Raw genomic sequence first — 27,399 nt, 5'->3', positions numbered from 1 at the left:
TCAGTGTTGTCTTCTCACTCCCCTCCAATCTCATTAATCGCTTTTTCATATGGAAGGTCATTTTTCTGCTTCCAAATTTTTGTGAAGATTTGCAGGATCCTGTGCTTGTCTTACTGCTCTCTTCCTCCCTTTTCCTTGTTCTGAACAATCAAATTTGCAAGTAGATATCAAACTATTGTGTTTAAAGGGATGACTCGCAGCATACACTGTCTGCTCTGGATCCAGTGCCATCTGTCCCAACTAAAATGCTGTCTTGTTTAGCATCTTAAGATTGCATAATTGTCATCTTAAGTTTAATGAGGCTAAACCAGAGCTGTTAATGTTGTTTCTACCCACTGCCTTTCTTGGTGTCCATGGGTGCACACATGGACATGTGGCACATCCCAAGTGGCTGTTGACAAGGAAATAATCAGATGTTAGAATTTCTTCTTTCTTTCTTTAAAAAGTCTGTAGAAAAGTTGTACAAAAAAAAGAAATTTAAAAAGGCAATGCAAAACCTTTTGAACACTTTTGCAATCTTACTCCTGAAGTTAGGAAATAAGTTGCATGTTCCTATGCAATATTTGTTTTCCTGTTTGAGTGCACGAATAAATTTAGTCTGGTTATGGGATCCCACACTATGCTTTCTTCATACTTCTGCATGGGGCTAGGCAACACATGGGGTAGTGTCTCGTGGTGACTGAAGCTGTCTGTGGGAATCCTTTCCACCTTTTTAAGGCAAAGTTATAGTTAAGGATGTCTGCCTCGCTTTGTCTTCCTGTAGTTCGTGAGTACTTAAGCAGGTACTGAAAGATAGCATTCATTGTAGTGAAGAGTTTGGACACACTGACCAAACTCTTTCTTTCACTGAGGATAAAATTAAGCCCTTAGCAGCGAGTCTGCTGGGAAAGCTTGTCAGCTTGCAGGGCTGTAGGGCCACAATCCCACGGACGTGAAGAACTCGTGATATTTCACTTTAATATTCATAAAGACAAAGAAAATTTCATGTGAACAGACAAGAGTGGTGTTTCTGAGTTCTTCACTGTGCATTCGTTTAAAGCAGCGTGTTGTAGAGGAAAGGTATGCGACTTAGATAGTAAAAGTGGGTTTAATTATATACCATTTGTATAACTTTAGCATCTAGCAAATTGTTTTTAATTGCATATGACTTCCTTCTTTTAATTCCAACAATTTCATGGGAAAACTTAGTATTGCAAATTTCTTGGACAACAGTGTTTCCTTTTAGTGGGATAGACACACAAAATCCACTAGAAAACCATGTGTTTTGTGGTCCTCTGAGATTTGCCTGAAGAAGGAAATGGCTTGACCTATTTGGTTGCTATGAAGTAAAAACATTCTTGTTCTTTTTTTTTTGGTGAACATCTGTGTCACATTTATTTCATTACTTTCTGAAGTTCTTTAAGCCCATTATTCTGTATTATAAAGTTTTATTAAACAAACAAACAACAATGATACATAGCTGCTTCCACAACTCTGTTGAAGTTCTGCTGTCTACTTACATGTAGGTAGGATATAAGCGGGTAGCTTTTCCAATATAAGTTGACGTGCAAAAGGCAAATACAGACGTTATCTAATATTTCCCAGAAAACAAACAAGCACTTCTTTGACAAATTCAGTAGGATCTCATGGAGTTTAACAGGAAATGCAGCACGCTGGAAGCTTGTGAAATCTCAACCAGGACATGAAGTACTGGAGATCTTTGATCTAATTTTTCAATAGGTTGGACTTCTTGGCATGGCTTTACTAATTAGCCTAATTTTCAGATGCTCTGTTTATTATAAAAAGAAATAGCTTATGTCGGGAGTATGGAAGATTTGGGAAGGATAGATTTTACTGCCAGACTATTGATTAATAATGCTGTTGAATTTCTTAAGAAAATTGTGTTTAAAACAAGATTTGGAGGTAACTTAGTTTGTGACGATTGAATCTGAGTTTGGATCTGGCTTTCCCTATCAGATCTAGCAGCCCGGTTGGATTGTGAGGAGCTGCTATGGGTCCTTAATACCAAAGTAGAAAACAGTTGTTGATTTTTAGGTGAAATACCTCGAACTTTTTGAACAAAACAAGCAAGTTGTATGAAAATGATGAAACCCAAGTCTATGGAAATGGTCTGGTATCTCTAAAGCTTTGCCTTCTCTCCTAGGAGCCCGGAATCTTTTTCATGTCTCCAGTGACATACCACGCATCTCCTCCTTACGGTATTCTATTTCTGGCCTCGTTCCCCATGCATTTATCTGCATAATAATGTGATTTTCTGCAGCTGGTTCGGAGCAGGGCTCGCGCGGGGTGGCCACGTAGAGCGCGTCTGCAAATTCGCTCGCCGTCTGCTGCCTCTCAGGGTGCAGGAGCGGCTGAGCAGCGACTGTGGGAATTCATGTTGGTGTCTCCCCTAGCCAGTTACCAGTTCTCACAAGGCTTGTAATATCCACCCTTCAGTCAAATTACATTGAAATTGAGTGGTACGCAAGACGTCGTTTGGCAGAAGGAGTAGATGGGGAGGAAAAGAGATGTATCCTGTCTCTCTCCTGTTCTCACACACATGCACACGCAAAAAAAAGGCTGAAAAAATTGGCATGTGCAAGCAGGGAAACTGCCTCTTGCTGCTTTCTGTGAAAGGCACAGTGAGATGTAATCATTTAGTGAGTCAGCTCTCCGTTTTTATACAAGAGCCTCATTAATAGGCAGTGTAACTTCCAGCATGGAGATGTGTGTTCGTACTGTCTGATCCTGAGTGCTAAATACCAGTCAGGTTGTTTTCCTGCTCCATTCCCAAGTTTTCAGATGCCTTTATTTGCTGTTACATTTTTGCTTTCATATATTGTAAATATCATGTTCCTTAATAAGATCTTTGTTTAGCTCATAAGCAACGTTGTCTGGAGGGTCAACTTCTGACCCGAACGGGTCCTGTTGCCTCATGAGGCATGCACAAGAGAGGGGAATAGGCAAAAGGAGCATTTATAGCTGCATATTACAAAATAAGGGATTATTGTCGTGTAAAGTAGCATTTCTTATATTCAGTAGTCAGATTTTGAGTACTTTTTTTCTTTTATTCTCGCTCATATAAGCGTGGACTAATGAACTTCCTGCCTCGTCATTCAAATCGACTGAAGAGGAATTTTCCCACCAGGCTCTGTACTCTCCCCGAGTACAACTTTGACCACTTGCAAATGCCATTTTTGAATTTGTGAAACTGCTGCGTGTTTTTGTGGCTGTATCCCACAACTGGGGGCTGTGGGGGAAGGCTTTCCCAAGAAGTGGAGGTTAAACCAAGTGGCTGCAAGAAGCCCTGGTACGAAGCAACTCCCTTCCTTGGGAGGAACCTTGCAAGTTAAATGCATTTTCTGACCATGAAAATCCTCCCAACTTCAGGCTAGGGGCTTGGTCCTATGTAGGACAGCCTTGAGTCCTTCTTGAGAAGCCCCCAGGGACCTGCCCCCTTTCTTGTGCATGTAAGTGCTCGGCCGCTCGGGGTTGCCTACGCAGGAGCTGCTGTGTGCAGGCCATGCTGGCTGGTGATCCCTCACAGATCTATGGACTTGATTGCTTGGGGTAGGTAAATACGTGTCTGTATACCTTTTTGCGGTTCTCCCTTTTTTGTTTTTCTCCATTTTTGGTTCTCTTTCTCTCTTTTCTGTGTGGTATTCCCTTTGACTGAAAGGATCCTGCTTGGGCCCTGCCCAAACCAAGCGTTCGGTGTTTGGGGAGCTCACCGGCAGGAGCCTCGCTCAGCCTGGAGGAAACCGTGGCGTAACCCTGGTGCATGCTAACTGGGGAGGACTCATTCTGGATGTGGTATCCGTCACGTAACACATTAATGGGCACGTTGTGTTGTGGAAGTCTATGTTTATAGTCTCAAAAGTAAATTTTTGTTTTAACCTGCTCTTCTGCAAGTCAGTTCTGACCTACTGTACCGCCCTTCTAGTTACTCAGATTATTATGTTCTGTACCTGCAACACTTCTAAAGGAGAATCCAGCATTCATCTGGGGACAAGGAGCCTATCTGCGTGCTTTTTGCCTTGTGCTGCTACTCCTGAATTGCAGTTTGTATAGAAACTTTCTAAAGTGGAATTTGAAACTGGAAGCCAAGGTTAGTCGGATGCAAAGTTAGAGAAATGACTGTTGTGTCTATGAGAACGATTCCAGCCACAGAAGGGAGAGATTAAAGGCTTTCAGGTACATGACTGGTTTGCTGTTTCTTAGTGTAACTGATGCTGGTGAATTCTGTGGACTGGGAATCTCAGCCTGGTTCTCAAGGCGAACTCCTGTGTGTGACGTGAGGTCAGCCTTTCTGGGCAGCCTGTGACACTGCAGTTTGCTGGAGGTGGTGTGCTCAGGACAGATAAATGGAGCATATGGAGTTGATTTTTTTTTTTTTTTTTTTTTTTGGCTATAGGAAGTGCATTTTTGTGCATTAAATATAGTAACTTTCTCTTTTAAATATCTGAGAGGAAACTTCCCCCCCAGCGTTTTTGAAATCAAAATACATCTTTCTTCACCCTCGTTTTTTGCACTGTAAGTTGGAAGGACTGCAGTGTTTAGTCTTGGTTTTGTACCAATAAATGACATAGTCTCACATGAATGTTTTAAAAGATTAGGTGATATTTTATAAGTGCAAACATAAAAAGAAGGCTAGCTTAAGTCCTTCCACTATGAATTCAGTGATAAGCGTAGAGAGTACATGTTATGTCATTGTTCTTAATTGCTGAAAACTCATTTTCCTTTCATATTTTCTACCTGTGTTGCAAGCATGAAAAAGAAGCATGTATTATGAAGGGGAAAGGTTGGGTGAAATTGGTAATCCAAATTAAATACAAATAATACTCTAAAGTTTATGGAGCCTGTGGGTGGGTGGACTTGGCAGATACATCCATTGTGGTATGTTAGACTTGAAAGACCATATGGAGATGATTATTTTCTGGCATTTTGTAGTAAAGGTTTTTGAAGAAGGATTTTTTTTATTATTATTATTATTATTATTATTTTTTTTTTTTTTAGAAAAAGGGGATGAAAAATAGGAAGAATAATTTCAGTTTGCATCGAGTAGTAAAATAGTTTGTTGTAGTAGCATATGGAAAAGCAATTTATTCAAAGTTAAGCTGCTAAAAGAAATTCTCCTACTGTTTTCCTATTGGCTTTCTTGTTTTGTGAACGCAGCCAGAGATCCTATGCAGCTGGGACTAATACAGGATCCAGCTGTAACTTTTTTTATTGTTGTTCAGATGTCCGGTGATGGTCAAATCTAAGTTATTGTGTGGAAATTCAGTAAAGGAAAAGGGCAGGGTGGGAAAAAAGTGACTCTCTATAAAAATATTCCAGTAAAAGCAACAGGAACTAGGAGTATCCATTTCAGAACTCTGCCATAAATCCCATCCTGAAATACTTAAACGCCTTCAGATTTTGCTGTAGACTTTTAAGTCATCTAGGATTATTTATTTATTTATTTAAAAAAAAAAAAAAAGAAATGAAGTTGCCTGAATGGAATGGGAAGGTAGCCATACTTTTAGATTACTTTCGGAAGAAGGTATCAATTTATCACTGCTAGTACAAGATTTAGTTGAAACAAAATCCTTTACTGTCTTTAAAGTATTGGTACAATCTGTAATGAGTTCTACAATGTTCATTGAGCAGTTTTGACTTCACTTATGCTGTGTTTCACTAGTCTTTGTTTTACAGAGCCTAAGTATTTAAGGAGGCGAGAAGCCTAATATTTTTCTTCAGAGTTCAGCTTCCCTTAGGTATATTTTGTGCTTCCAACTATGTAGATGATGGTTTGGATCCAGGTTAAACAAAATGAGTGAGCAATACAGTAGGTACATGGAATTTGAGAATACTTAAGGATGACCAAAATAATGCATCCTGTATTCTTTCAAAACAATTTCTGTTTCTTTTTTTCTTTGTTAAAAAGGTCAAATTTCTTGAGTTTCTTTATAATTGATCCAGCCATCCTGTATGTGAGTTACTTCAGACCAATGATGCAGTGGCTGTTAGGTTTCTGCCTACCTTTCAGATCTTCCTTTCACACTAAATTTGCAAGTGGAGTCCTTCAAATGGCTATTAAACTTAACAATTCTGTTAATGCCACTGAGTCTTTAATTTTGAATGTAGTTACTCAATCACTTTGTAATTATGCTAGTCAAACTAATAAGTTTAATAACAATAGTATACAAATAAGTCCTAATTGACTGGAAGAACTAGCTTGAAATATTGTAAGTTATATTATTAGTGATAGAGGAATTTTAAAACATAAATACAGTCTACAGCATAATTTTGGAAAATATTAGTATATATACCTGCTAATTTTTTATTTAAAAAAAAAAAAGGAAAAAAAAAAGATTTGCGGTGAGCCTGCTGGCTTGCCAGACAGCCTGGCATTTCATCCCACCGTGCTAGAACATAACAACAACAACGATCTATTTTCCTTCCTGAACTAGTAGGAGCTGATCTGTGACTTCAAAGTGGAAGTGAAATGTGGACAAAATGGTATGCTTTGAAGGCACAATACTTCTAAAGCAAATCAGTTGCAGTGTAGAAATCCCTATGTTGTCCATGCAGCTATGTAAGATGTAACAATCTTTGGAGTAGTTGTACTTGCCCACCAGTGTCAATGGTAAGAATGAGGAAGTTTTGTTCCTGTGGTAGGATTGCTGCAGTCCATGGCTAAGTGGTACTAACAGTTGGTTTTGTTTGTACGGTGACTGAATCTGTGTGGTTGGTTGGTGACTGTCAATGTGGTGATTATCAACATGGAGACTAAGAACATGTTTTGTAAACCTGCAACCAAATTTCTTTTTCTATATGGCATTTATTTCTTCTTTTTAATTAAGCAAATTATGGCATTCATTTTGCTGTGTTACTGCACTGGGTGTCATATATTGCATAACTATGTTTGGGCTTTGTTGAGATTGATTCCTGTCCTGAGCACCCGTGTTTTATCTTATTTATAAACACAATATTATACATGCAATTAATACATGGATTTTTTTTTCCAACATCATAGTGATTAGATTATCAGTATTGCTTCATTTTGTTTTGCAAGAATGGTATTAAAAGTTCTTCTGAGCAGTAGGTGTTATGATCCTAAATTGTAGAATGCCTAATGCCAGTTGTCTTTTGCAGAATTGGTTGTATGTAGACTCTGCCTGTGTCAAAGGCCACTAAAATACAGCAACTAGAATAAGGAATTATGCTTCAGGATGCTTTGGCTGCATTCATGGTGTATTTGAAAGGAAATTTAGGAAGTATTGCCTAGAGAATGAAATATGCCAGCTACACTGAAGAAAGCAGTGTAATAATGTCTTGAAAGAGAGAAAATGCTGCAGTTTTTTTTAATTGTTACACTTTTTATTTTTCTCTAGCACTCATATGGACCTAGAAGTTATCCTATCACATTTGAAAATCATCAGAAGGTCCTTCTCACTTTATTGAAATAATTGTATGATAATTCTGTGAAAGTCTTGGCTTTTCACAACCTCATTTAACGTTTTAAAGAAAGGGTTTAGTGCTGAACAAACACATGTTAGCCTGATAGCATTTTCCTGTATTTGAATTGAGAACAGTTAAATGACTCCAAGAAATTTGTTGTTGTAGATAATGAATTTTAACATAGAATATGTGCATACAATAAATCTCTTCAACTAATCAGTCTGCTTCCTTTCCCTCCCACCCCCTTGCAGCTGGACGTTCCTCAGCCTCTGCTGCTATATCTTGCTTCCTCTCGAGACTTTCTGGAATAGAGTTAACAGTGGTGGCAGGGATCAACGAACAATGTAGTGATTATATTCTGCGGGTCTGTATAAGTTGTCTTTTTCCATTGCTATTAATTCATATGGAAGCTATGTCATCTATTCAGTATGAACACATTATGTGTGCCATGCAAAGTTGCGTGTCGCGGTACTTAGTGAAAATGTGTGTATCGCCATTCAATCAGTAGGGAGTATTTTTAGATTTCATTAGTGAGCTCATAAGTTCTTAGCTGGAACAATGCAGGATGGCTAGACTTCCATTGACAGTTTGCAATTAATTAGACTTTGTGTTTCTTTGGCATATGGGAAGACATTTTTTAAACTACAACTGCAGGAAAATTCAGGAAAAAAAAATTTCTGTTACAGCAGAGTTCATCCTCAAGGTTTACAACTGCAGAGACAAGTGGAAACATCTCATGTTTTCTAACAACCTGATTCAAAATTTGTGTAAGAGCAGTGTTTGTTGACTTCTTTTCTTTAAGGATCCAAAGGTAATCTTTCAGAATTTGTTTCTGAATGTTTAGAGAGATTGGCTGGACGTCTGTGGATGTGGCACTTGGTTTTTCTGGTTGTGCTTCAAATATTTTAGCAAAGTTTAAGGTCCAAATCAATTTGAACTAGCTTTTGTAAAATTTTGATGTGATGCAGACTGCTCTCTACATGGCTGTATGCTGTTGGGATTAGGTGGCTCGGTAGCAAAAACCTATGCTTAATAATGCCACCATTGTTAGTAGCAACTGCCTTTCTCAGTGGGCAAAAGATACTTAAAACAAGAGAGTGTCAGCAAACAGCATTCACTGGGTGTTTTGTACCCAGAGCCGTACTGCTGATTTGTGAAAAACGGAAGGATCTCTGCACGGGGTGGACAAGTCTTCTCCCTGTGCACCTCGCTAGCTGTGCCCATGGAGGTGCAGACAAACACACTGTTGGCGCAGAGTGCTCAGCAGAATTTCCAACTTGGTGTTTCTGGTTGCCCTTAGGCAAATTTAGGATGATTGCGACTGTTAATGAGTCAGATTTTTTTCAGCCTTACACAAAGTTTGTGTACTGAAAGCTCATGCCAGGTAAAGCACTGCTCCGAAGGGAGCGATGAGCTCTTTGGAAATTTGCTTCTCAGAAGCTATATATAACCACATTGTCTTATGAAGCTGGTATCTGCAGTTAAAGACAACATGACTTGCTGTACGTTTTACTAGTTTAGCATAAAGTGCTATCTTTTATTGGTACCTTTTGCACTGTGGTGAGGGGTAACAGAACTAAAGCATTTGGTCCCATTCAGTTGTTTCCTAATCGACAAAAATGTTTGCTATTTGAGCATGGCAGGATGAAGTGGAAATCTGAGTAAGAATGTTTATAAATAGGAGCAGCAGGAGTCGAGGGATTTGGAAAGAGGTTGGGGTTGAATGCCAGTTAGTTACTTAAACCTTTGTAAACCTTTCTCTCTTCAGTTTCAGGGAAAATGCTGAATTTAACATGCTATAAGTCTGAGACAGAGAGAGTAATAGAAGTTAATTGCTTAGATCTTTGAAGTTGTAGGGGTACAGATTGATTCTTGTTAAGCACTTAGCTGAGGAAAAATGATTAACTTAATAAAGTACAAAAATACATGGTCAGATTATTTTTCATTGATCTCTGGAAGGAACGCAGTGACTTTTTTGTCAATATTAGGCAGGAAAAACAGCCTAGAAAGTGCAATGTACTATTTTGGCAGATCTGACTGAAACTGTTTGGAAAAGTTTAAATAGAAGAATGTATTTATTCAAAGGAGTTTTTTCTTGGAGTGCCAGAGAATCTGCTTGAAGTATGAAAAAATATGTATTTTTTTCAACATAGAACTTATGTCTACTCTAAAAAATAAATAAAAAGTATTCAGACTTTTTAAAAGTATGTTTAAAGCGAATGTGCTTTATTTTGGAAGTATGACGAGCCACATTTGGTATAAACTACCAATTGTCTTTTGCCAAGCTAAGAATGGGAGAGCAGGGGTTTGACCTTACAGTAAGTGATCCATCCAGCAAACTTCTTATCAGTGAACCAGAGAAAAAGCTCTTTTATATCTGGATTAGTGACCTGTCAAGCTAATTGTTGCACAGAGTGATGGCAACCAACAATTCACAAATGCTAAATATACTCTTGTGTGAGGAATTTGAAAACGCTTTACAGTCTTAAACTAAGCCTTATTGTTCCTTCACTAAGAAACCTATAAATTTCTGACCTCTTGAAGTCTCTTCTTGGGCTACAGAGAATGTGGCCAGTGGGCTTGTTGATGTCATAGCAAAGTGCTGGAACCATTGGAGCTGAAGATGACCAAGCAGTAAAATATTGTATGACCTAAAGTGCATTTTCCTTCAGGTATTGCAGCTCAGCAGCTTCCATAGCAGGTATCAGGGTTACTTCTTTTGGACGAGACTGAGAACTTTGATGGTTTGCAATGTCAGGTATCCTATTTAACACCCTGGAGCTCATCTTCTTTTGGAGGAAAGTAAATGCTACTCAAGCAGTCATTTGATGCGTGAGTAGTCCTACCATGGCACTCTCTGGTTGCTGTCTGGAGACATTATTTGGAGAACGAAGACTGCTTTCAAATCCAGCATTTGCTCTGCTTCCTTTAGCCTGCAACTGATCTTGGAAAATGAATAAATAGAAAGCTTCTGCAATAAATATTGCTTCTGAAATCTAACTCCAGAGCTGTCTCAGGCAGGGGTGGGGGAAGGGGAAGGATGAGTTTTCCCTTGCTTTTTCTGAAAATTGGATTTGTGTGCTTCAGAAAGAGCCAGCAATCATAAGTTACTGACTAATGCTCTCCACTAATGAGTGAAGTACAGAGAGCAGCTCCCTCATTGCCAAGAGTAGGTGTTACTGGAAAATTATGACAGCAAGACGGGTTGAGCCCCAGACGTTGTGCTGGGAGCACGGTAGGTCTGGTGAACTGCACCCACATCTAAAGCAGGATTTAAGGGTACTGCTGGTGGGCAGCCATGGGGTCTGCCCTCTGGGCCCCCCCCCTGCAGCTGCTCAGCGACATTCCTGTCGATTTTCCATGCTGTGACTCAAAATGAATCTGACAGGAATGTCTGTTGGTGCTCTGGTGTGCTTGCTTTATGAGCCTTTTTCCAGGTCTGTCCTAGGAAATGTAGGTGTGAGCCAGCCAATGCTTTCCTCGCCTCTAGCAGGGGGTGCTGTGGTAGGGGAAAGCTGAAACACATCACTGCAAATTTTTTCTTCTCATAGTGTCCTTTCAGAAGATCAGTGTGTTCTTGTTTGCTTCTCCCACACCCAACAGATGATGGAATAATCTCTGCTATTTGGGAATTGTCCTGTCCTTGGTCCAGGATGCTTGGATGTTGGAGCTGGAATCTGCCTAGGCTGGAAGTGAGACGTCTGTGGTTAGTCCAGTCATTCGCAGCAGCTACTGGGAGGTGCGTGCCAGTGGGAGATGCTGAATTCCTGGGAATCATCCCGTATCCTCCAATGTGAACATGGAGCCAAACCCTCTTCAGTGGTAACAGTAGCTCAAGCAATCCAGCTTCCCAGTCTGCTCCATATTGCGTGTGCTTGACCTGATTTCCATCAGTAGCTGGTGCTGAATGCTGCCTAGGGAGCATGTATATACGTGACCACTCCTGTGCCCTGCGGGGAGAGCGGCTTTGGTGGTGGCTGATGACCTGGAGGTAGCCAAGTGCTAACCATTTCCCTTTTTACATTAGAAGAGAATGCAGCATAACTCACAAAGGTGGATAATTGCTTATTTTCTGACCTGGATTTGAACTAGATGATGTCTTTGTGCTGTACAGCATAATGTCAGTCGGCCGAAGACTTGATGGGAATCTGTTAAACCTTGTTTATCTGAAATTTTGTCATCTGGCAGTTGTTTCAAGTTTTTAAAATTACTGTCAGCATTGCCTGTATGCTTGTCTCCATTAGAAGCAAATAGTTCTGTCACAGAAATTTGTCATGGGATCATCCAGTCCCTTTCCATCCCATTCTTCGTAGAAATCTTTATAGTAGTATGCTGTGTGATACAATATGCTTTTATTGGGCAAGATCATAAATGCCCCAAGTTAAAAAGTACTAAAAGGTATTGTATGTGCAACTTCTGGAACTTAAAGGATCTAACTCTTGGGAAGCTATTCAGTCTTAATTTTTGAATTTCAGAGTTTTCCTACTGTAGTCAAGCTAAATCCACTGATCTTCAGCTGCCCTTTTATTGCACTGTAATGAATGAAGGGTTTCAAATAAATATGCGGTATCTTTCATGTGTCACTTAGCTGTGCATACTTGGCACTGTGGTCTGTTGCTTTCACCACCTAGATAACGCTGAGGAGGAACCCTGATTTGTTTCCCAAGACTCCCACTTAAAGTGGCTGCTGTGTGTTGCAGACGGGTGCGTAATTTGCTATCAGCTGTTACCATGGCCTCTCCTGGCATTGTTGCTGGATCAGTCTCTCACTCTGGAGTGCTGAAACACAAGCCAGAATTAGAGAATTTGTTGTGACCTGGATCTTTCTGTGAAAGTCAACAAGAGAAATATGGAATCTGCAGTTTTTACAAAGACTGTATTTTGTGTTAACACTTACAGTAACACTTACTGTGGGCTTTCAAATGCAAACATCAGAGGAACGGAGTTCAATTTCAGCTGTAGCACAAAGTAACCTATGTTTCCTCGGTTCTGTGCATAACGATTGCTCAATAGGGAGGAAAAATACTATTGAGTTCTCCCAAAATTACATCTTCGTGAGATTCTGCCTTGCAGCATACATATTGATGGGGAAGAAATCTTTTGATTCTGTTTGACAATGTTTTTTTGATCTGATGTAGCGTAAAGAAAAGGCTTGACACCTCTTAATTTTGGAGTCGTAATATCATCTGCATGTTTACTGGTGGTGTTGCTACACAGAGCTGATTCTGATCACCCTTTCCCATTATTCAGTGTGGGGAAAATCAAATATAATCATTTTGCTTAAAAGCTAAAATCTAAGAAAGTTTTAAGGCAATATAAATAACGCAGCAAGACAATAAAAGAATGCATTTTTACTTTTAGTGCTTAGCACTGCAAAGGTATTGCTTTTGTCCTGCATTATTTTAGTGTTTTCCCTTTTGAAAGAGGACGGCGATGTGAAGGTGATGGTGTACTTACTAGTATATGGGTGTAACACTGTAATCTGACTGGTGATTCACCAGATTTCTTGAACAGTTTTTGGAAATCCATACCAACAAAGGCACGTGCTAACTTGGGTAGTGTTTCCACTATCTGTGCTAATCTGTTAATAACCCACCCCAAAAGACATCCCATTACGTTGTGACCAACACCTCCCTTTATGATTTCCACATTAGTTAGCATAAAAATTTTCTGTATTTATTCAATATGCATGACCATGCATATTTTAACACTGTATTATTAATGCCAGTATTAATTTATTTGGGTAAGAGACTTAGAATGTAAGTTAAACCCATCTTTCTTTCCATATTCAGTGATCTGTATTTACATACTTTTAAAAAGTTGGCCTAGAAGCATCTTCTGATCTTGAAGCAGGAGCTGAGTGACTTCAAAAGAAAAATTCGCCTAAAAGGAAATCCACACTTATCTATTTTTAATATCAGGTTGAACTACTTTTAGGATTTAGAGGATACAGGCTGCGAGGGTGGGGTTTGTGGGCTGGGCTGAGCTGGTTTTAGGGCTGGCTGATGTTTCAAGGGTTGCTGCCCCCTATGCCTCCCTCTGCCAGGGCTTTTGCTGTGCCTATTGCTTTGGCTTGGGCAGCTCTGTGATCCTTGTGTGAAAGCGTTTGGCTTGCTAAACTGGCAGAAAACAAACCCAGAACAAGGCGGGATGCGGGCAGGGCTGTAAATCCAGCAGCAAGTGGCAAAGCAACTCGCGCAGAGCTGCTCTCTGTGTGTTTTTTTTTTCCTCCACACATGACACCCCTTCATTTGCTTGAAGGTGGTTCTTTTACTTGTGTTTGCAAAACACTTGGTTTCCTAATGGAAGTGCATCAGAATGATGAGACAAGGTACATTAGTGAATGTAAGATGTAGAGGAGGTAAGTGTAGTGTAATCATGGTCTTCAGTACTGCCTGTTCATAAAAATAACAGGGATGGTAAAAGAGAAGTGCTCATTAACTTAAACAAACACTGCTTTCAGATGGCAGATATGTGTGTCAGTGGCATAATTAGGAAATAAAAAGCAAGGCGGTTGGCTCTTCGGTTGTTTCTATCGACATATCTATCTAGCAGGGTGAAGATATGAAAGCTGTTGTAAAGCTGTACCTATTTGTGCTTCACTGCTGTTGGGAAGGGCAAGTAGGAACAGCGAGGGTTAGCTGCTCATGTGAGCTGTAAAAAGCCTTTGTACACTCGTCTGTTTCTTTACAGCTGTTGTTGCTCCTGTTATCAGCATGGGCAGATTGTAAAGATCCATATGCTGCGGTCGGTCGCTGCAAACTCCTGCTCCATCGAGTTCAAGAAACACATTTACTGTGGTTTATACGTTATAGATGTAAGCATATGTGCAGCTGTCTCCTGTGTGTGATAGGTGAAACCCTAATGCTGGCTCTGGGAAGGCAGGTAAATGGCATGGATTGGAGTGTGTGTGTCTGTGTGTATCTATCTATCTATCTATCTATCTATCTATCTATCTATCTATCTTCACAAATTGGTGTTTTTTAGACCCTGCTTTTGCACAACTTCAGAATTCCCTACTTTCTGCTTGACTAAGCATGGTAACACCAACTAAATTATATGTGGGCATTTCTGACCAGGACAAAAAACATAATTTTGTGTTATTTGAAGTCATTCTTACGCATTATAACATAATGCGTAAGAATGACTTTAATTCTTTCAATTAAAAATAATGCTTGATTTTTCCAAGAAGTGATTATGTACCTGGCAGCAGTTAGCCTGCTGTCTCTTTTCTGTGTAGAATAAAAATGCATTTTATATTTCCAATTTTTTACGCTTTTTGTTCTTTCAATAAAAAAATGTTGAATGGGAATCTGGTATAACTATAACTGGTATAACTAAACCTACCCTGCAGAGGAAATAAACCAATTTCTAAACATAAGAGATTTAGTGGGTCATGTCAGAGGGAAACTGGTTTCCTCTAAATTCCTGAAAATACATTTTTGTGTAATAATGGATTTAATACTAAGTTGGGCTTTTTCACATATTATTAGAAGCCCCAGAGGACAGGTATCTTAGCTATGAGTTGCTTGTGAAGTATATCCTTGTCCTAGAGGGAAAGATGTTTTCAGCAACATCTTGTAATGGTGTGCTTTCCGGTAGTTAAACAATTACAATGATGGATGCGCGTTTGAGGCTCTCTTCTGGGTTTTGCTGCTAATGTGCTTTCTGGTCACAGCATCCCTCGTGACCGAAAACTCTCAAAATAACTCTGCAAGCCATGGACTCAGTCCTAAATTCCTCGTACCGCTAACTGGTAATTTTGTGTGCAAAAGGATATTGTGTAAAGGTTTATTTTCACTGTTAATGGACGTGTGAGCACTACTGTGCTAGAATGTGCTCAGCAGTGACTAAATAGCAAAGATTAATGCAGTAGGATAGTTGGATTTGGTTGCCTTTAAAAAATAAAAATAAAACTAGTCTTACTGATTGAATTTAATGCAGTTATATTTCGTTTTCACACTGAAATAAATCCGTGCAGGAGGATGTCCTCCTACAAAACCCTCTGTGGAATTTTTAATAGCCACAAGTGGTCACAGCTTTGTTTATACGTCTTGCCTGAAAGCTGGAGAATGTTCCTATAATTAAGTTTAAAAAAGGGAGCGTGTGGGGGGAAAGGAAGAGAGTAGCCTGAGAATATCCTTTGAGACAAATGTCCTGAGACGATCAGATTTGTTCTCAGGATGGATGTGTATTATTTTTAAAGGTCAGAAGAAACAGTTGTGCAGAATCTGTGGATGGGCAAGGATAGGTTTGTTTAGTTTTAAGCCTCGTGTTGTGTAACTATCTTTGTACTCGTGAGATACTTCAGTAGCAGCAAAATGAAATCTATCTGTTCTATCTAAATGAAACTCTTTGCTTGGAATGGGAGTGCTTAACATCACCTCTTTGGGGCTGACACGGTAGGAGGAGAGTATTTACGAAACCAAAACTTCGTTGTGTCAGTAGTCAAGTGAGCTAGAGAATCAGTGTTATCTATTGATAGATACTGAGGAGCTTTTTTGTTTCTGGCTAGGGATTATTTTGGTGTTCTCTTGAGAATCTGAACTCTGAAATCACATGAAGTGGTGGAGCAAGATTGCGTTACCTCTTAGCCAGTGAATGCTGGGGGAAAGACTAGTAAGGGAAGATTTTCAAACACAGGAATTCTGTTGGTTCATGTAACATCACTGGAGAGGATTTATTTTTTGCTACTGGAAAAGATGAGGGATGTGGATTTAGGAAGTACTGGATTTGTCTCTCTTATTTAGGGATACACTCCTAATTTGCAGTGACCTGTGGCATGTTCCTTGTGTGTTGGTCTGTTGCAGTTCTTTCTCAGTGCGCAGAAGACTTGGTTATTTTTTAATTTTTGGTTCCTGCTTGCTCAAAAATGCCACATTTGGATTGATGGCATTTAAGTCATGCTATTACATTTGCTTCATGCTTTAGTAAATGAAGGACAAAAATGTAAAGTGAACATAAAACAGTTGAAGATGTAAAGAAATTATCTGGAAACAGGAATGTAAAGAATTGCATTTGACAGTTGAATTTTCTATTTTTTAATGATAATTTTTATGACCTTCAATGTCAGCATCTGAGAAGTGAATTGATTCCCATGCTTTTTAGTAGGACTTGTAGAGAGAAATGAATACTGAAGGTGCCTTTGTAAGCTTCAGAGTTCTGGGTTAATGCCCATGTTTGGATGCTGTGCTTGTGTTGCTGATAGTGGAAAATTATTAAAGCGGCATCATCACAGCTACAGGACAAAGCACTGATTGCTATGGCAAACTACAGTTTGTTTTTTGGTTTTGGGATGTGTGTTTTTATGGTAACACCTTTAGTGCAAACAAACCTGCATTAAAAGTGCATATTCTGATAAGTATTTGTTTACAGGAAATTCATCTACATGTATTTAGTTAGTTACAGTAATTGAACAGAAATGGGCCAAGTTGGAATATGTATTTAGCCTTTTTTTTTTAATGATTTCTTATTATTTTTTAGTACTAGCAAGATTTATACTGTTGTCTTTCATTCTGTTTTACTACTTGGCCAGGAATATAATTTGGATTTAGAACAATGCCGTGCCTATCTAGTAAAATCATCACTAGGCAAATTGTCTTTCTGTTTAGTAATAGCTGAAACTCTGAAGTTTTAGAAAAAGGAAGGGCTCTCCCTGTGAGCTGAAGGGTTTTCTCATGAATGACTCACGTTGGAAATAGAACATTGTCTTTATTTAAAGATTAGAAGATAGCATGAAAGCGTGATGCAACTCCAGTTTGTTCACTATACCAAAGTGCTTTTCCATCCAGCTCTTTGTTCTCTTTCAGTATTTAAATGTTCATGCTAACTCCTCCCATCCTGTCTACTTTGTGTTTAGAATTGGTGAAAGACCAAAAAAAAAAAAAAAAAAAGGCTTGGAAGTGACTCAGAGGAGAGAGCTAGGAAATTTGTCTTATGGAACAAATAGGTAATATGCACTCAAGGAGCACTTGTATGTGGAGGGTTATATGGGCACAAGCTTTAAAAAAAATAATCTTAAGTGTTCTAGCTAGCAAACACTTGCCTGCACATTCAGTACAGCTGAATGGAAGCAGTCTTCTCAAAGCATACATCCCTTGTGGCATGGACCTGCTTGCTGAGGTCTGTGGAGGTGCTTCAAGGCACTGTGGTTACTCTTCAGGCATCTTTGGTCTCACGTTTGCTTGACATGAGCCAAATGTCAGCCTGGATGTCACACTTTTCGGCTGTAGTTTTGGAACTTTTTGAATAAATGAATTTTTCTTTTCAGGTTGGAAGCATGGCAAGCACTAGCTCTGGTGTCTAAGGATGCCTGGGCACCACAGCTCCGCAGGTTTCCTTTCCAAAGAAAATTCTGTTCAGGCTCTCGCTGCGGTGCCTGCTCTGCAGGTTGTGGAAGGCACCTCGCACACAGTGAGACAGACTGATTGCCATTCAGCCCTACTGCTGGGGAAACGTTTTATCTGTTTAGAAGTAGGATGCTGAGTTTTTTTTCTGTTTTCGAATCACTAGAGATCAATGAAAAAGAAAGAATATTTGAAGTGAAAAATAGAGTAGATCCTTCCTTGTAAGGAGAAGGTTTAAGTAATGGTGCGTGCCCTTTTGCATTAGTGATTTTTCTTTTTTTTTTATGCAGCAGTTGAGTATTTTCTACTGTGTTTTTTTTTCTTTTTTTTTTTTTTTTTGTTCAGATCAGGTAGGAACATCATGCAGTGTTAGTGTATCAAAAACCTTCATTGAAATACAGAAATACTGTTGTTAAATTTTGCTTTAAGGAGGAGAATTGAAACACCAGGGACACCAACCATGGCTGAGGTCATGCACCCTCCTGGAGCAGACACCTGTAGCCTCTGAAATTGCAGGCTGTAACGCCCCGTGGGCAGTTCCAAAATGTTCTTGGTGAGTTTGTGTGCCCATTGGTATGCTTTCTCATCAGCATGAACAGAAGTGCTGGAGAAGGGCAGCAATGATGGTACACAACCAAAAGAAGGCTGAGAATAAGACAAACACTTTCAGTATTATCTTCCCCACCTGCCAATTTATGGTGGCAATAGGACCGTGCGCTTCCTACAATTAAAGAATCCCTTCTCTGTTGCTGGTGTGAGTGGATATAAATACCGACTGCACCAGTAGTGGCTGGAACCTGAGCAGTACTGTGACCCTTGCTTAGCTCTAGCCTGGTTTTTTATCCTTATCAAAGGGTATTGGAGTCCTTTGGCTCTGATACTAATACCCTTACTTAAAGATGTTGCAGTAATGTGGAATTCCCTCTAAGTACTCTCTTCTGAGTGCTCTGTAAGAGCTCTTAGAATCTTATTTTCTAGCAGGTTTTTCTTGTCTTTCATCTGGCAGATAGATACTTGATGTTATTTCCTAATGCAAAAGACAGTCTGACTCCATTTAGTTTATTTCCTTTTTGTCTAACAGGATTATTAATTGTGTTGTGAGGGCTGTCTCCCTGTTGCTGCTGTGATCAGAGGGAATGAAAAAACCCAGAAGACAGACTCAGAGAGCTGTAGGAAGAGGACTTTGGTGTTTTATTTCTTTATTTTGGTGTTTTATTTCTTTTCCTTCACTCGGTAGCCTGAGCACAGAAAACTGTCATCAGTCATGTTGATTTAAAATAGAAATTCCACTTGTCCCAGATATTCCACACTTTCACTGGGTAGTAACGTAAAGGAAAAGGAACTGCAGCAGCACTCACTGGCGTTAGGCTTCGGGCGGAGTTAGTGGTAGCAGCAAATACACTTGGCTTGAAGGCAAACCAAGCACCATCTGTGGATACTAAATACTGAAAGCTTTAAGGTTATTTTCTATTTGCCTTCTGTTTAGTATTGCTAGTTACCAGTGAAGGTGAGATCAGCCAAGTCTCTGCTATGGCAGGAAGTGTGTAAGTGGAGGACTTACTGATACTGCAAAGTCTAATCTAATTTTGTCTACTAATCTAACACTGCAAAAATGCTTTAATGATACTTGAGCATACTTCCCAGCTAGGGGAGTCATAGATTATACGTGTTTTGCCTTTCAAACAATCAACATCGGGTAACAGACTTGAGTTTTGTTGTTTTCAGTCCTCAGATAACCAAGTTAACTCTGGTGTATGTAGGTACAGAGTGTGTGCATAGGCACAGAATCTCTTGAGTTTGGATGGTTAAAATCTTTGAGTACACGAGACAATGGTGTGATGCCTTGTCTAAGCATCACACGTGTTTCTGAGGTTTGATGTGAAAAGATTTAACCAGTATTTGCATGAAAGGAACGTTTAGAAATGGGTGAGTTTCTGATCTGACGAGGGGAAAAAGCAGGTAAACATCGAAGTCTAGTATTCTTTCAACAGAAGCCTGTAATTTCCTAAACTGGAAGTAATTCAATCATGTCTGTATCTGGAATAGCTAAATGAGATCATCTCCCATAATTACTTCATGTCTAACAAGCTCTGTTGCCGTTTGGATTTTATATTATGATTTGGATCCTAAAAGGAAAGGAGCTTAATCACTGGATGTCAAAAGTAATCAATATATTTCATTATTAAGGTTTGAACAGAGGCTATGTTTCAAGAGTCCAAGTGAAAAAACTTTTGTCAAGCTGAATCTTTGCTCGTGATCCTGTTGTGTCCATTAAATGTATATATGACATGAGGAAACACCCTTGGCCTTCTGAAGTGACTGCACTGTTGGTTGTTACTGTTGGTACAGAACCATATAAATAACTTAATAATTATTTTTGTTGTTCCATTGGAGCTGGAAGGAAAAGCTGTTCTATAAATAAGGAGCAATTTCCAAGAAAGTGGGTAGTGTTAAAACTGTTATTACAGGATTGTTGCAAAGGAGGTGAATATTTGTGGTTGGTGTGCTACTGCTGTACAAGTAAGTGAGCGTAATCCATGGCCAAGCAAGTTTCTTGCTGGTGAAGATCTGATTGCTTGAGAAAAGCAGAGGTTTTGTGCAAATAACTTTTTGTTTGTTAGTTGTCAGAGACTGCAGGGTAAGGGACTCTTGCTAGAGTGGCTGACAATCACGCAGGAAAACATCTGCATCTTCAGAGGCAAATACTTTTTATCAGCAGGGTAACGTATTTGTTTTAGCATGGCCAAGGAGGTTCTTCAAATTGAGTTAAATGCTTCAGACTCACTCAAGTGGTGCTACACAAAAGCAGAACTTCATGATAGGCTCTATTCAATAACGGATTGTAACTGCATATTTATTTGTAAAGAGGAAACATGTTTATCCAGCTGATGGAAAGTAATTGCTGTTGGGGATGTCTGTAGTGTTCTACTTACCTCTGTCTCATATGTACGGGTAAAAAGCAGCCAAGTAAAAGGTTACTCTTGCAGTTATGATGTGGGAAATCAGTAACAGGATGCACATCTTGATAATGAGTTTTGTATAGTCTTGGCTTTTCTTTGGCTTTCCCCACCTGCAAAACGTTAGGTGAATGTATTTTGAGTGATAATTTACTTACATGAAAAATTTTGGTCCATGACTAAAATAACTTGAATGGTACCAGACTTCGGCAATTTAACTGTGGAATCAAATCTTACCACGTATCATATGATAACGAGTTCCCTTAAATTGTCTAGGCTTCTTTTGAAGGACTGATTCTGTCCCTAGTCTATTACGTTATTTATGATTTTACAAAATAGAATTTCAGTAAATTTGCTTTGTTTTTTTTTTTTTTTCTCTGTAAATATTTTTACTGAAAATAATTGCAACTAAAAAAACTTTCCTGTAAGCTTGTTTTTCTTAATCAAGTTTATTCAGTTTTCTGCTATGAGTTACGTTAGCAAATGCATGAAAGGCTATGTTTTGCTCTTATTTCAGTGCCTGATGACCTCTCCATAGAAGAAAGAGAAGAACTTTTAAATATTCGTCGCAGGAAAAAAGAACTGATTGATGATATTGAGGTAATTGATTTATCTGTAAATTCCTTAGGAGACTACTTCAGTAGATTAAATTTATAACAGACTACAACATTTCTCTGTACGTATAAATCACTGTACGTAATGGTTTTAAAAGCATGTAAATGGCCTAAGCTAAAGCTTACTAATTATCAATAGGATTTACAATTCATTATGTGCTTTTAAAAATGTGAACTTCTGTATTTATGTAACGCATTATGCGTATATGTACACATTTGATTTGTGTAATCAAGAACTCAAGAAGCAGTGGATTTGTATATAGCATAGGAGCGAGAAAGAAATTTGGGTAAATAAATCTTATATTGAGGTTGGTAATGACAGTTTGGTCTTGATCTTCTGACATGAGCATATACTTGAATGATATACTTCAGATCAGCGATTCAGTTGTGGTAAAATCTTTAAACAAGGTATCTAAAGAAACCATGAGATTTATCACTTGTCTTCAGCTGACTATCAAATAATTAAAGAAAAAAAAAAACCTAACGTCTTACTAGTACATGATAATTTAAAAATGAGTATTAATGTGGGTTAATTTAATTCACTTCCTTCTTTTGGCAGAGATTAAAATTTGAAATAGCTGAGGTTATGACAGAAATTGATAACCTGACCAGTGTGGAAGAAAGGTAAGTAGTGCCAACATACGGCCATGATTCAGTAAGACCTTGGAATAAGCTCTTCTAGGAACAGAAAATAAAAATGGCTTTATTATGCTAAACAAACATTTGATCACCTTTATTCAGTCTAGTATAAAGCCTCTGAAGTTTGACACTATCCCATTCAGGTGTGTCATTTGTTTGGATTGAGAATATGTTCAATAGAATGTAATATTTTAGATGGTCCAATTAATAATGATACAGTTAATGGAAGCATCAATTACTTGAAATAACCATAAATAGTAACATAATTTTCCCCCTTATAAAAAGTGAATGTCTCTTTCATAATATTAAAATACGAAGTAATCAAAATACAAATTAAAAGAAACTAATCCAGAAATGGTTCTGTTTTATAAGAATAACTTATAACTGCTTTTTATTTTTTCCCTTTTCTCCATGTGTAGCAAAACTACACAAAGAAATAAACAGATAGCTATGGGAAGGAAGAAATTCAACATGGACCCTAAGAAGGTAAAGAATTATTATTGCTCGTCAGGAATCAAGTTCCTGCTTGTAATATGATCTATGGCAAATACAATCTGTTTTCTTAAGAAAACATTTCTGATAATATAAATTGTTAGGCCTTATTTGTATATCCTTTAGTACACTGAGCAGAGGGTTAATGTAGAAGCAGTCATTTTAGTCATTTGCCAGTCATGTGTGCTTTTTTCACTTAAGCAAACTTTTTTTTTTTGATCAGAAAAGGTTTTTATCAACAATCAAATATGCCAGGTATTGATTGAGCAGGCTTGCAGACAGATTATTTGTACCTGATAGAGGGAGTTCAATGTTGACTTGTCAAACAATTCTAAAAATACATTGATATTTGGTTAATAGTGAGGAAATAAATTTAACTTTAATTCCCTCTGGTTCTTCCAAAATGCTTTTAACGTGGTTGATAATTATTTCTCATACAGGCTCTTACATTTGTATATCTAAATTCTGTTTGTGAAAGTCATATTTGAACATTTGTATATTTGTGTACATACACATATATGTACCTATACAGTTTGTACAAACACCTGCAGGTGGGAACTTCTGTTATCAGTTTCATTTAGCTGAAAAGTAAAGTAGTTCATTTTTCTGCAGTACCTCTACTTTTCTTAGAGTTAATAATTGTCTTGAAAACTGCGTGACCTGAACATTCTCTTACAGACTTCCCAATATATTTAAAAGAACTGTTTCAACATATGTGATTTTTTGTTTCTTTACTGTTTATGTTAAATTTGGCATCTTTCTGGCTTTGTTTTTCTGCCTTCTGCAGTCTTCATTGGGATTCCATTTTGAATTATTTTCTTTAACATCTTTCTTGAAATTGCCTTAACATTGTTTTTCTTTCAGATTGTGTTGAAGTCAGTTACATTTCGATGACTTTTCCTTCTTCTGGCTATTTTCAATTTACGAGAAGCACTCAAGTGTTTTGTGATGTAGAATGCTTTTGAAGCTAGCGACCATGTGTTTTATTTCTCAATTTCTCCATTTTGGTAGCAGTGTAACTTCATTTCTGTTGAGGGCAGAATATCCCCAATATCCTGGTAGTTTGCTCTTTTCCTCCAGCTCTTTTGTCTCCAGAAGCTTGTGGCAAAATCAGAATGATGTCAGATGCTTTTGTTCCAATGTGAACTGTTTTTTGTTATTGTTCTTGTTGGATGGAATTATTTCTATAAATAGATGCTGTGGCCACATTACTACTGTAACATAATATAAATGTGGTAAACAGACTTAGAGTAGTAATTCCTTAATAATGTTTATGAATCAGTGGCGGCCTGCAGTAGCTGGCTGCTCTAAAGCTGTATTGTCTCTCTGTTAGGAGCTGCTACTTGAAATAACAGGCAGCTGAAATCTGTGTCATTCTCATGTTGTATGAGAGAATGAACTTGGGGTCATTGCGAAAACGATGCTTTTCTTTTGTAGTGAGAGGGAAGATGGTCTCCGTATTTAGAAATGTGAAAAAAGTAAAGTAATAATACGTGAACTGAATTCCCAAAGTGGTGGTGTATTATTTTTTTTTAATCAAGTAATGGAGATATAATGTTTTCATAGAAGCAGGAACATTTTGAGCTTTCTTAACCATTTTTATTTAAAGATTTAAATTTTCTAATGTGGTACCCAGTATGTTGAATAATTGTCCCTGACCCCTTACCAGCAAAACATCATCACAATATATGCGTTTAATGCAGTTATATCATGTAACATCACCAAATTTGCTGTTCAGATTTGGTTAGATAGTGTGGAAAGGACTGTGACGGTCAAGTTTGTAAAAAACACTTTAGGAATCCCAGTGCAGGGGATGTAAAGCTGTGCCTGAAGATCCCCGCATTGGATGCCAGTACTGTCTGTGATGGGCCCAGAAAATGAATTCTTTATAACAAAGACAGGGTTTAAATAACTGCAAATTCTCTAATTAAGATGCTATAAAAACTGAAACTCAAGGAAGACTGCATTGAACAGACCTAAATAAATAAATAAATAAATGCAATATTTGCAGTGAATATCGAATATTCCTGTAACAGTGCGTTTTGTATGGGGAGGTCAAACTAGTACAGCCGCCTCCCATCTCGTATCAGTCTAGAGAAAGAAAATTTGCATCAAGACAAAAGATAGTGTAGGAGTTGATGGGTGTTTGGCTGGCCTATTTTACAATTTATTCCAGACGTTGGAGTTGTCCCAGACATTCCTTTCCTGTCTATCTGACTTCTGGTTCTTAAAGATCTGAAGGAAAAAGAAAAAAAAAAAAAAAGAATAATTTTTGTAGCATGCTAAGATAGCTGCTTCTGTGCATAGAAATTTATTTTCCATGATTCTAGTAATTTCCATTTTTCAGTAACCTGTATGACTTTTAAAAAATTACTCTGGACAGTCTGTCTACATTAAACATGAATAATACGGTCTTGGGTGTTGAATGAGGGAATCTGCAACTGCTGTTTCTTATGTTTGTTAGAAGGAAGGTTCTCTGGTGGTTGACAGATCTGAGAAAGCTTTTTGAATAACTTGCTATGGGAAAAAAAAGTGTTGTTTCATACTCAAATTAATTTTTTGTACAAATAATAAGTTACCAAATAAGCTTTGTAGTGATCGGTTTTGAGGAAAGCTCAGCTATTTCTGTTTCAAGATAAAACTGTTATTTTCCTTGCAACAAAGTCATCTCTGTTCTGAAATGAGTTATAAAAATACTGAGTTGTCAGTCAGACTACCAGCATGTCACTGAACTAAGTATCAGATGATGAAGCTGTTATGAGAGGAATTGTATTCCAGACTTTGTTTTTTTTATAATTAAATGATTATGTGCCTGACAAGAAGTCAATTGTCTGGCCTAATTTAACAAAGAAGATGCAGTCTTGAAGCTAAAAACCAACCAACCATCCATACGAAAACAACAACAAAAACAAAAAACCAACCAAACAGGAAGATAATTACTTTTTTGAATATTACTGCAGGGCCTTCTGTGCTATATCAAAAAGTAATGGAAATTTTCCTAGATGTAATGAAATAAAAACTAAATATATTCCATTTGCAGAAATTTGAAAACTTCTGGCAATTGGAACATTTCTGAAATTATCCAATATTCTAGCAGGAAAGATTTGGAATAATTTATTGAGCTCTCCTGTACATACTTGGAATCCAAGGCATTAAGGATCCTTGCAGCTGCCATTTCTCCTTTTTAGCAGCGTGCTGCTCACAGTTTTGTGAAATTAGCAGGAATATTAACAACTTTGGGGTTATGTTGGAGTGGGGGAATAGATGTCTCTTCATGACCTGTTAGGTGGTGGGATGACATCCTTTCCAGCCTTCCTGTAAACTTTATCTAACTCTCAATCTCCTGTCTTAACCACTTTGCAGAAAGCTCTCTGGGCACCCCCAGAGCGGGCAAGTTGTAGGGCCGGTGATTTATGGAAGCGTAGGGGCCCAGGGGCTTGACTGAGCGCCCACTGGGGGAGAGGTCTTACCTGAGGGTAAGAGTCCTCCTGGCTTTGGTAGAAGCTCTGTGGTAGATGCTTGACTGCTTTTTCTGGATAGTCCTTTGTGAATAGTTTAATTCAAGCACAACCAGCAGTCAGCGATAATCCCAGTGTCAGCATAAATTCTGTAAACTGGTTTCAGTGTCCTCAGCCACGACTTCTACTGCAAGTAGTGGCTTGATGTATTGGGTTGCAGTTTGCAGATGCTTTATTTTGTGTCGTGGTGGTAATTAAGTTATTCCTGCATACTTCATTATATGATTTTACAGATTATGGCTCTGCAGACATTTATGCAATACAGTGAACAGGCCAACTTGCGCATCGACTCCACAGAGCAGCATGGAATTCAATTTATTCAATTAAAACAATATCTGATATTTGCAGTTGAGGAATTCTAACAGCCACCTAGTACTTCTAGCCTTAAAATGTCTTCCCATTTTTATGTGTAAACCAGTACTAAATACTGCTTATCTGACTGGAAAACTTTCATTTGTTTACTGTTTTGTCTAAAAAAACAAACAAACAAACAAAAAAACCAACCAAACTTCTATAGGCTAATTTAATTCTTAAATGCTATGTGTATGTCTGTGTCCCTATATTAATGCCAACTGTTATGAGCAGTATTTACATAAATGTTTGCGGAAGAAAACATAACATTTATTTTCCTCTGTAATTGCTTTTCCTAGGGAATACAGTTTCTGATAGAAAATGACCTCCTGCAGAACACTGCAGAAGACATTGCACAGTTCCTTTACAAAGGAGAAGGATTAAATAAAACCGTAATCGGCGATTACCTCGGTGAAAGGTAAAATAAAAATATTGGAACTTTGTTCTTGTTTACAAAGCATACTTACTGGTTTGGTAGTTACCTTCCCCTTCACAGGCTGCACATAATAGCTGCTATACTGAAATCTATAAAAGCTACAGTGGGAAGTAATACTAACCTATTACAATTTTTTTTTCTCTGCTTTCTTGTTGTTCTTTTTAATTGGATGCATTGTGGAAAAAAATATTTAATTAATTGTAACTTACCATTTTGAGAAAATATCTTTAAATTTGGCTATAACACACAATTTAATGCCATAAGTTTCTGGAATGACAGAGTTGTATTGCAACAGTTCCGGTAATTCTTGATACCGTGCCCAGACAAGGAGTGCCTTACAATTGCTTATATTTGGATGGTAAAGAAATAACTTATAAAAGATGGTAGTTCCTGGGACAGTTCTAAGAAGGTTTTAGCATTGCCATCATCTCTGCACACAGACTTCCCATTAGTAAGTAGGTATCTCAAAGAGCAGCTGCACCATAGCTATATCAGTTCTAATGCAATAAACGTGCAACGTGCATATTTTTGCATATGGTTGCATAACATAATAAAAATGCAAATTACCTCCATTGGTGTGCAAACTAGGAATTGATTTTTGGAAAAGGCAAGAGCAAGAGACAG

General features: G+C 38.2%; 1 protein-coding gene across 3 annotated transcripts in view; it reads left to right on the top strand.

Annotated features, from left to right (window-relative positions):
- Positions 1–27,399, top strand: part of CYTH3 (cytohesin 3) — a 51,844-nt gene that overhangs the window by 5,183 nt on the left and 19,262 nt on the right. For 2 of the 3 annotated variants that reach the window (XM_084536576.1, XM_084536577.1), the window contains exons 2-5: positions 21,243–21,325; positions 21,899–21,963; positions 22,398–22,464; positions 26,639–26,757. In XM_084536576.1, coding sequence (XP_084392702.1) covers positions 21,243–21,325; positions 21,899–21,963; positions 22,398–22,464; positions 26,639–26,757 — 334 coding nt within the window. Of the gene's footprint in view, positions 1–3,515; positions 3,550–21,242; positions 21,326–21,898; positions 21,964–22,397; positions 22,465–26,638; positions 26,758–27,399 lie in introns of those variants that run through there. The other variant, XM_084536578.1, reaches the window with a different exon arrangement.

This window comes from Aythya ferina (assembly GCF_964211825.1).
Source record: "Aythya ferina genome assembly, chromosome: 15".
In the NCBI taxonomy this organism is placed as follows: domain Eukaryota; kingdom Metazoa; phylum Chordata; class Aves; order Anseriformes; family Anatidae; genus Aythya; species Aythya ferina.
This window is presented reverse-complemented; position numbering and strand designations above follow the sequence as displayed.